The sequence below is a fragment of the Anas acuta genome, chromosome 3 (assembly GCF_963932015.1).
Source record: "Anas acuta chromosome 3, bAnaAcu1.1, whole genome shotgun sequence".
Classification (NCBI taxonomy): Eukaryota; Metazoa; Chordata; class Aves; order Anseriformes; family Anatidae; genus Anas; species Anas acuta.
In genome coordinates, this window is record NC_088981.1 from 71,490,482 (window position 1) to 71,501,557 (window position 11,076).

Sequence of the window (11,076 nt, forward strand, 5' to 3'; positions counted from 1 at the left end):
TGGCTTCATGTCCCGAGTGTCTGACCTGCCCTGATTCCCACGTAGCCAAAACATCTTTACTGCTCCAGAGTGCTAGAGGATGAAGGACAGGACTACTTGGCATCTGATTTGCAAATCCACTGGTAATTTTGGGGGTTCTTCAGAATTAAAGACTGAAATTATTTTAAACCATCAGTGTCAATATCACTGAACTGCTTTTTTTTTTTTTTTTTTTTTCCTAACTTGTTCTTTCGCTCATTCTTCATGATTTAGAGCAGATGTAACTGTCTTCTTGCACTGAGTGAAAAGGCTTTAATATTCTTTGCTACGCACATAGAAAAATAATATTCTGACAGGACTGTGCTAACAGGCACCATCATGTCTCAGGCTGGCCTGAAATATTGCAGCTAGACAAGGGTTTGTCAATCATTTTTAGACAAAGGCTCACATAATCTTTTGAAAATAAGAAATTGCTCAGACAATTATGCAGCATTGCCAAGATGATTTTCACTTGCAAGCAAACAAAAATAGATCTACAAGCCAGTAGTTTGTTTAACATATTTGTTCCCCCACAGGTTCTTTTTCTTGGGTGTAATGGGGATGTCTGCATGCCCTTAATTAAGTAGTTATGCAAAATTGCCTTCTGGACTGCTGTCCAATGCTCTGTGGAGTCTGGAAATCAATCATTGAATGTGGTGACCATTGCTAGGCTTTGACATAAGCCATAACCATCACACGAAGGAGACAACCTTGGCCCTGTGAATAATCTGGAGCAGGCAGGGCTGTGAGGGAGGCAGGGAAAAAAAGCTTTCCATAGGCAGGAAATGTTTTTTTCAAGACGGTGTAATAAGCTGGTCGTGTTGAGCTTTGCCATCTTTGCAATGAAATTAGTTAAAATTAATAAAACTAATAAAAAGACTCCTGTTTTCTCCTCCTCAGAGATGCCTCTGCAGATGACACACTCCCAGCTCTTGCTAGCCCCTGTTTCAGCTGAGGACAGCAATGTCAGCTCAGGGCAGCAGGTCTCAGCTCCCAGGGCTGTAAATCAGGAGAAAGACTATTGAAGGCAGCTGGGAGACACTGTACAGGCAGAGATAAGAACCAGGTTTGCAGCTCCAAACTCATCATTTTCTCCATTTCAGGCCGACATCTCCACAAATCCAGCAAGACGGCATAGGAAATCAATATTCACCTGCTGCGTCCTGCCTCTTCTCTGTTAAGTAAGGTCAGGCTCTTCCTCCTGCTGAATTATACGGACCTCTTCCTGCAGGCAGGGCAGGCACCGATGTGTTTTCTGTGTTTTCTGGAATAACTGGGACTGTACAATAATGCAAGCCTTCTGATAGTCCGAGTGTTATTTCTGAGATTTCCTGGTAAAGGCCTTGCTTGCTGTAGCCATGAGTACAAGCACTTGAGCAGAAAGGTAACAGCACCCCTTTTATAAGAAAACGGATCAAGTTTGCTCCGCAGCCAAGCTGTCAGTTAGGGTGAATGCTGCTTTCTGCCTGATAACCAAATTTGCCTGCTATCAGAGAAGGATGCTGGCCTTGGGGCAAGGGGCGAGCTCGGCTGCCATGCGCCCGAATGCTGCTGCCCTCTCCCGGGTGGATGCAGCCAGACAAGACACATCGGGCCGGGATGGAGCCCAGGGGACACCTCCATCCTACTGGGAACTTGGGACACACTACATTGTAGAGCATGTTTGGCCCTTGGGCTTTGCCCATCCTATCAAGCGATGCTGGTCTTCCAAAAGTGGTGCTCTTGGCCATGCTTGGGCTGAGCCTGAACCGCTGGGTGTTATGCAGGAAGGTATCACTTGGACTCGGCCAAAATCCTGGCAGGGTCAGCTCCGAAGATGGAGCCCCAGGGCTCTGTTCTGCCTCTTTGGTTGTGTCTGAGCACAGAGCCCGAGCCCTGGTGAAAAACCCACCGAGGAGAAAGCTCTGGTGGCATGGGATGGGTGCGGGGTTAGGGTCCCACCACCACAGCCATGGCACCAAGCCGGGCCAGGTGGCTGTTGCCGAGGAGGCTGTGTGGTGCTGTAACTCATGCTGTGTGCCCTGTTATCCTTTGGGACTGCAATTTTTTGGGGGAAAACACAGGGAGAGCTGGCGGGCGGGCACAAGCAGGGTGCCCAACTGGGGAATGAAACGTGAGGAGGGCGCGGGCTCGACGATGACCGTGGCTGTAATTACGACATTTTTATCACTTTTGGGGTCACTTTATTTAGGACAGCCAACTCCAACCTCCCCTCACCACACACAAACCCGCCCACCCCACAACCCCCGCCCAGCCCGTGAGCGGCGCGGCGCTTCCGCTTCCTCGGCGGGGCCGCCATGGCGCTGCCGCCCTGCTTCCTCCTCATCCTCCTCCTCATCCTCCTGCCCGGCCCCGCCGTGGGGCTGCAGGGGCTGGGTGAAGGAGCCGAAATGGCGGCCGGGCTGCCCGGGCTGGAGCTGCTGGAGCTGCCCGAGCTGGAGCCCCCCGAGCTGGATCCCGAGTGCCGGCGGCTGCTGGGCGCCTTCGCGAAGGGCAGCGCGGCGCTGTCGGGGTGCCTGGCTCGCCGAGCCCGCCCGGTGCGGCTGTGCCAGGCGTGCCGGGGGCACTACAGCACCCTGCTGGGGCTCTACAGGGACATCGCCCTCGGGGTGCGGCGTGGGATGGGGTCGGGGTGGGGGTCGGGGTGCCGGGGGGCAGCTGCACGGCGCCCCTGTGGGGTGTGGGGGTGCGTGGCTGGGGGTTGGCTCGGTGCGTGTGGGGTTTGGGTGAGGTTTGGTTGCTGCAGGGGGGTGGGAAGCTGGGCTGTGGGTGGGTAATGTGCACAGGGGAGCACATTAAGGGCTTAAATCCACCCGTGTGGGGTGAGGGATGTGGATGGAGCACGTAGTCCTGGCACCTCGCCTCCTGGAGGGTTCATAACGCAGCCGAAATGCCCTATATTTAAGGGTGGAGGCTGTCACTGGGAAGCTTTCAGCACAGGGTTTTTATTGCCAAACAAATCCCAGCACTTCAGATGTCTATGAGCTCATCACGGCCTCTGTTCTGGAGTACTGGCAGCCTAAGAGGGCAGGTTCGGCATTTCGTCTGAAATGCACCTTAAAATCCTCCTTCAGTAGGCTTATGAATAACCTCGCTGAACATCTTTAAGAAATGATACAGTTCTGTCAGATCCAGTTTGGGATTTAAAGTGTTTTTTCCCCACTCAGGAGTCCAGCTGGTGAGGAGGTTTCACAGTTTTAACTCGCTTCCTGAAGCCACCAGGGAGTTCCCTGTATAAACAACTGGGGAAGCCTCTTTAAAAAGCAAACCCATTTTGGAAGAGAAAGGTGCTGGGTCTCTCATGTATCTCTCTGTGTAAGCAACATGCTTCTCGCTAAAGAGATTCTTCCCTTGCGTGTCCCACGTTGCTTATCAAAGAGGTTTTTGGCAGCTTTGGCAATTCTGGGGAGTGCTTAAGGCAATTTAGCAGCTAGAAACCAGGAACCGGAGCATGGGAGTCAGGTGACGGGAGAGCATGATTTTCTGTCAGTGACTCGGGGAAGAAATGAAAGCTCTGGAGGAGAAAAACGTTAGTCTGAGTTCTGATAGGGATGCTTCGTTTCCTCTTTGTTCTGTAACTGCTTCTGGAGTGATTCTGCGTTTTTTACTCAGCTCCTTCAAATAAATCAGCAGTCTGATGAGAATGGTACCCTACCCATCGCTGGCTTGAGCTGGCTCCTGGAGCAGTTGTCCAGAACTGGATAAGTATGAGCTGGCTGGCAGAGGAAGCTCTGACTCTGTGCTTTCACGTGTTTGTGTATTTTTGACCAACACACATGCAGTCCTAGTTAGTAGATCTTCAAAGAGCATGTGTACTAAGCTGTGTTGCTTGTAGGATGATTTGGAGGATCAGAAGATGTTTATTGTTAGGTTGACTCTGCTCTAGAAATGACAATGTGATGAGATGCGTTCATTTAGCTGTGTTTACCTAAAAATACTTTTCAAACTTTCCCTTCATATTTTTAACACCTGATGGCTTTTTTCCCCCCCTTTTCTTCTAGAATTCTTCTGAGAGCCACAATTGTGCCAAAAGCATCTTGACCTCGGACAGGCTGCAGGTAGTTGTGACCCTTTCAGAGTTCTTTAATGAAACATGGGAGGCAGCCAACTGTGCAAGTAAGTGACTCCTTCTACAGCTTTCATGCCACTGTTAGGACTTAGCTTAACTTTGGCCCTAAGATTTGCACAGATCAGAATTGTATGTATTTGCTTAAATACATACAGTATATAACACAAAGATCCTAAACTAGAGCAACTCCAGTGAGGGCTACAGGAGGTATTTATTGGGTAAAGGATACTGCCAGAAATCTGAGGGTGTTAGTCTCTATGAAAAACCAGAAGTTATATGTATTTGTTTTAGGCAAGCCTTTCAAAAGGAAGTTACATTAGGGTTGTTTGTGTTTGTGCAATCTGCAAACCCTGCAGGAGACTTTCCTTAGTTTTGTTGTAGCTTCTTCTGTTTTTCCCATCTTTCCTTTTCTTTTTTTTTTTTTTTAATTTATATAAGAAACTTTGACTTTTTTGTTAATAAGCCAGTAACAGCAATGTTTACTTGTATCTGCATCCATGTGATTTCACTTCATGGGTGGAGGGTGTCCAAGTCCATCCTTGTGACTCGCTCATCCCCATGCTGAGGGTGCTGTGCCATGCTTACAGATAGACTGCAGCTCTTGGCTCTTCCTCTGGCGTGAGGGGAGGAAAAACCTCAGAGCTCCCCTGAAAGCTGGTGACATGGTCAGCTCTTGTATTAAACAGCGATAACCTACACTCTGATTTCTACCAATGTTCATGGTCCAGCCTCTCCCTGGGTGCCCCCCCTTTCATCTCTGCTTCTGATGCTTCTGCTGTCATATAATGGCTGTTACTGTTGCTGGGCAAAGCCAGATTTGCAGGGTAGAAAATAAAAGTAATGCCTTGTTTTATCTTAAAGTCCAAAGATAATTCAGACCCCCTCTTCAGAAAGCTCTTGATGATAGTCTTCATCTTTCACTTAATCAAGGCCAATTAATTCTGAGATATGTTCTCGATGAAGAGTTAGGTCAGCAGGTCTAAGACATCAATGGCAGGCAGCTAAGGAAAATGCAGTGTTGACTAGACCTGTCTTTTATAGTCGAGAGCTCTCTTTGCAAGAGTGGAGTGCCTGGGGCTTGTCAGCTATGGAAATGTTAGAAATTAGAATATCCTGATGTTTTTCTTTCTCTTTGACAGATTGTTTAAAGAACAACAGCGAGGGATTATCAAATTCTACTGTAGAATTCCTGGATTTATTCAATAAGTCTCTGACATGTTTTGAACATAACCTTCAGGTATTTATGCTGTCGTATTTAAGAGAAGCACTAAATCCTCTAATTGCTAGCAAAATCTTGTTTATGCTGAACAAACTGCGGATACGTATTAGGCAAATAAAACTCTCAAGCTCGCCAGCAGTTTAGGCACATAGATCAGTGATCTGCAAAAATGTGGTTATTTACAGACTGAGAGCCTAAAATTAATTCTAATTGGTATTCACCTTGACTTCGTTTTGTATGTAATTGCAATGCTACTTCACATCAGAATTTCTGAATTCACAACAGTTGATAATTACATAGCAGGCAGACGTTATTGTACTTACTGTCACTTTTTCTACCTTTCTGTTGTCTTCTGACTTAACAATTCAATCTTTAAATAACCTTTTGATAACATAGACTAGTACAGAAACACAAGCTACCTTATATGATTGTTACAATTCTCCCCACTAATGAAATTTTTGGTAGTCCATACCAGAAAGGCAACACATAGCACTGTGAAATGAATGTGGTGATTTTCCTTAAAGAAAATACCCTAAATCACCTAAGCAAAGGCACATAATCTGTTTCAGTTGGAAACTAGCCAAGTTCTGGCATCATTCAATAGTAAAAATGGGAAATGATGGGTATGGTGCAATCTCTGAGGGAACCATCTGTGTTTTTTATTATTGATGATATCTAGGAAATGTGCCTTGGTCAGGCTCAACATGGAGTGATCTGTCAATCAAGTACCCAAATTGGATCTTAACCCAGTGGTCAGTGGTTAGCTGATACAGCGATTGCTGGGCTTGGAATGTCTTTAGAGACCAGTTTCGTTTTCAAGTATGCTTTATGGCATTTGATGATGGTGAAGGCCATAAATGAAAAGGGTTGTTTATTAGGGCAAAGTCTGTCGTGGTCAGAGTTGCTCAGCAGTAGCAACAGTTACTTGCCTATGGTCAGATGATCAAGCTGGTCAAATGAAAAACGAAAATACAAAACGCTGCTAAGGAACCTGATCTGTGGCTCTGGAATAACACATAGTTGCTTGCAATTTTTCTCCTGTCTCTCCTTCTGGGAGCTGGTACTCTTTAAAAATTAAAATAAACAAAACAAAACACCCTTCTGATTCAAGGAACAGTTTGAGATGTATAAGTTGCCAAACAAAAAAGGATCTTGTCACTAGAGCAGCCCAATGAATTAGTGTTTTGGTCCCTTTTCCTCCTGTATTGTCATGTGAGTTGTCTGTCTGGGCCTTTCCTCAATGTGGGTTGTTATAAATCTGGATTTTGGTTCAAGCTTGACTCTAGTTTTTATAATTCCTTCAAACTCTGTATGAGTGTTGTTCTGTAACCCTAGGGACAAGCCATCGATGAGTCACCAAATAACTACACCGAAGTGTGTAAGAACTGCAACGGAACCTACAAGATGTTGAACGACCTCTACAACAACCTGCAGAAGCTGAACAGACACGGCAGTGAGTCTGGGCACTCTGCACACTTGTGTATCGATGTGGAAGATGCAGTAAGTACCTGTTCATACTCAACAGGGAGATCTTGTCATGGAGGTCTTCCTCAATCTGTGTCATGTGTACTTTTCTTGCTAGGGTTTGCTTTTTCCCCATTCAGTTTGGGACCAGCAGCAGGCTGACGTCCAGTGGAAGGGAGGGAGCCCAGAGAGGCTGTCCTGTTAGGTCCTTGTCCCACTGTCAAGCAGTGGGAGTGTGACTGATGCTCCTGATTGCCTGAGCACATTCCAGTTTGAGTAGCTGCACTTTAATTTCTTGTTACAGTGAAGGGCTGGATTAAAAAATAATAATAATAAATAAAATAAAAAATCTCTTAATCTTCTGGCTTTTAATGCAAAGCTTTACTGCTATTGTTCTAGCCAGTGTGATAATTGATTCCCTATTACAGCAGCTGTTTCTTGTCCTCGGTATTTGCGACCTGTGTTTGGAAGGAGCTTTGTTTTATTGTGAGGTTTCCAGCAGTTGGGCAAAAAGAGCGTTACTGAATGTGTGAGATTAACCCTGTCCCCACAAACTGTCAGTGAATTCTGCAGGAAATGGGCAACATGGCAATGTCTACAGTATATCTGAATATATATATTTTTTTCTGAGGCTTGCTGAAGCTTCGATGTGAGATTTTGGCTCCATTTAAATGGTGTGTTTCTACATTTCCAGGGATTTGCATGTGTCTGGGGGGAGATCTGTTCAGGTTGTTTTCTGAGGTCATGTTTGAGTGCTTGAATATCCTGAATATCCATATAACCTCGAATCCTTGTATCTCCTGAATATCCATATAATATTTTCTCCTTCACTGTTTCCTTATGTTTCCACGTAGATGAACATCACTCGGAAGCTTTGGAGCAGGACTTTCAACTGCTCCGTTCCCTGCAGCGATACGGTCCCGGTGATTGCCGTTTCATCCTTCATCCTCTTCCTACCCGTTGTTTTTTACCTCAGTAGCTTCCTTCACTCGAAGCAGAAGAAACGGATACTCATTCTGCGTAAGTGCTGCCGCTGGCGCTGTGCTGTTGGAGTTGGGTGGTGCCAGGGACTCTCTTGGCTCTCGTGGGAGCAGGGGCCCAGCCGGCTCTGCCTGCAGCTGTGCTGACGGCGCTAATAGCGACTATTAGTCTGCTGCTGTCCCCTGAAGAAGGGTAGGGGAGAGCTTCAGCCATATCTTTTCATTAAAGTTTTTGGACGTGAACAGAAAGCTGTTTGCAAGTCTCTGGCGGATAAATAGAGGGGAGTGGAGAGACGAGTTTTGTGGAATTCTTTGTGTTTAATTTTCATATAATTTTTCCCTTTCTAGCCAAGCGTATCCAGTCAAATGCCAGTCTTGTGAACATCCAAGAAAAATACAGCTGAGCTGCAAAACAAAACCTGAGAACTGCTGCTGGTATACAGTGGGTACAATTGTGTTGGAATGAGGCCGGCACAAAAGAGGAGTTAATTATGGTTTAGTGTAATGATACAGAGCAACACAAGTTAAACAAAATGCTGTCTGACTTCTAAGCAAGGATATTAACAAACATGACAAGGCAGGGCTGTGTGACACTGTATGGACTCTGGCTTTGAAAAATCTGTGGTGTTTTTTTCAGTCTCAGGCTGAAGCTGGTGTTTTTCTCTTTCTTTGCGTGTTTTTTTTTTTTTCCCTCTAATTTATCATATTTGGTTCACAGAAACCTATCTGAGATTCTGGATCTTTTTGAGATGATTTTCACAGACAGGAAGAACTTGAAGTAATACTTGATGTTCCTGTTTGAAACGTTATTTCCATGTAACGCTCTGTTGTCTTGTCAGACTTGGAACGGGCAGGAAACCTTCATAAAAAATAAAAAGTTCCCATCTTTTTGATCCTTCTCTCTAAAGTCATGCTGCTGCTCAGTTGATTGTAATGGTCACTGTGAAAAGCATGAAATAGGCAGAGGAAGTGGTAATATATAATGTTCAAAGCCAGCAACAAAAGCAACAGAACTGCCAGTGCTAGACATGAATAGTAATCATTGATGACTACAGTATTCAGCTATCTCTGATATAAGTGGCATATTTAGTCATTTGCACACTTCAACCACTAAAATCTTTGCTTTTCAAATGTTATATTTTCAGAGGCTTATTTTAGGTGTCTGCCCAGGTCACTGGGAATGAATCATTGTTTGTCTGTTTATTGTGTTGTTTCCTTTGCCTTTAAAGTGTTGTTTGTTTTTTTTTTTTTTTTTGCTGTTGTAGAGAAGTGAGGTAAAGTCAAGTCACTGGACATGCTGGATTTCCTAGTCTAGAACTTGCTGTGGCTTTAATTCAGAGGTGTTTACAGGAGTGTGGTAGGGAAGAAATGATCCTTTCATGCATAACATGTATTGTACAAGTAAATGAACCAGGGGGTTCATGCAACTTGAAAACTGCCTTGAAGCACAATGAAGATACTGTGCTGGGAGTTCTTGACTTTCAAGAAGTAGTTTTAAAAATGATTCCTGAGAAACAGATGAATAATAAATAAATACAAGCATGTGGGATTCCAAAGCAGATAAAAAAAAAAAAAAGCTGTACAATAACTGCAGGGATGGATAGTGCTGCTGACAGGCAGTGGGTACGGTTCAACTAGCAGCAGCTGTAGCAATACCAGAGGTTCGGTTTGGCTGACGATGGTGCTAAATTGGGGGAGTGATAGGATTGAAACAATTTATAGCTGTACTTGACGTTAATGAATGGCTTTGCTCCAAAAATACCTGTTTTTATAACCGTAAGGTAAAACTACATGGCCGTATCATCTAAAAATCAGATTTCTCTTGAAACCTGTGTGTCTGATTGTGGTCAACAACTGTATGAAAGTCTTATGTATTTGACATGCGTTTGAGCCTAGTTTGTTTAATTACTCCTTTGCACAAGGGCTCAAATACATACAGAATGGTTTAACAAAACAGTCCTAAAGTCATCCTAGTCACTGTGGTTTTTTGTTTTTGAGTCAGGACATGCTGTCAGTTTTAAAGTCAAGTTGGCACTGTGTTTAATGTCAAGTAAAATGCTGTGTTAGTGATTGGCTCCATCCACATGACTGCTTTTTTTTTTTTTTTGCATTCTATGACTGAGAAGTATTTATCTCCCTCTGTTAAACATGAATTACTAGGTCAACAGTCAGTTTATTCTAGGTAGCTTGTAACAATAATAGAAAACTTTTTCTTCTGGTTATTCTTCTATAAAGTTACTTTCTTGCGGCTGGGAGAGGCATGTTGCCTTTAGGAAAAAAGACATTTAATATTTTTTTATATCTGTTATTCTTAAACTTCAACTTTCTGGGACTTATTCAGCTGCCTGCTCTAATAGCATTACATCGATTTGGGACATCATATGATTGAGAGCTGTTCAAAACAATCTTTCATTCATGCAGATAAAGCCAGTTTGTATGTGCAGCACTTCAGAATGACAGCTTTTATACTGTAAGCAGTGGCTTTTTGAGCACATTCGTGTTAAGTAGGTCTCAAAGTCATTACTTTTGGATATGGTTGTTAAGCACTTTACAAAAAAAAAAATAAATAAAAAAAATCAGCTTTTCTTATTTTCCTGGCTGCTAAGCCAAACGGAAATACTCATGTGACTTTTTTTTTAAAAAAGCAGCAGTAATGTTTACACTAGAGGTTTTATATCTTTTATCCACTGTTTCTCCTTTTTTTTTTTTTTTTTTTTTTCCAAACTTTGTACTGCTAACTTGCTTTACAGTTATGTTTTTGGTAGGATGCTTCACAGATAAATTGACTGAATTCTCTTTATAATCTTTCCAAGAGTAATGTGGAAGCACTCAGATGGCGTGTTTGAAGGAGAACTAACACTCATTTTGCTGCTAAACTTTCATCTTCGTTTATTTTTTGCCTTTTTGGTATTATACGTACAAAACAGTGAACTTTGGAAATACTGGTTGTTTGTATCCTTTTGTGCAAATCAAGATTTCTAACTGTGGGGTGGCACTTTGATTTGTATTTATACTTATTAGGAATCCTCTATAAATGCTGAGAGTCAGCTTTAATAAAGATTGTCAATAAACAGTGAACAGTGTGGTTTCTTAATTGCTCCATTTATGGTAGTTTTATATTCCTGCTGTTTGGGGTTTGTGTTTAAAGGCACCTGCTTATTACTCCTCATTATGCCACTTGCAGGAAAACAGTATCAGAAGGATATTTCCAAAGCAGCGCTGGAGTGAATTACAGAAGAAATGAATTGCAACTGCTGAGAAAGGGTGGAGTTTGAGCGCAGTTAAATCCTGCTGAAGTATACGGAAAGAGTCTCGTTAGTTGCAAT

General features: G+C 43.6%; 1 protein-coding gene across 1 annotated transcript; it reads left to right on the forward strand.

Annotated features, from left to right (window-relative positions):
* Window positions 1–2,258: 2,258 nt before the first annotated feature.
* Window positions 2,259–10,828, forward strand: OSTM1 (osteoclastogenesis associated transmembrane protein 1). Its single transcript, XM_068677768.1, has 6 exons — window positions 2,259–2,627; window positions 4,020–4,134; window positions 5,227–5,324; window positions 6,642–6,806; window positions 7,625–7,790; window positions 8,099–10,828. Exons 1-6 carry the CDS (start codon window positions 2,316–2,318, stop codon window positions 8,152–8,154), a joined length of 912 nt encoding a protein of 303 aa, XP_068533869.1. The 5' UTR covers window positions 2,259–2,315; the 3' UTR covers window positions 8,155–10,828.
* The last annotated feature ends 248 nt before the right edge of the window (window positions 10,829–11,076 follow it).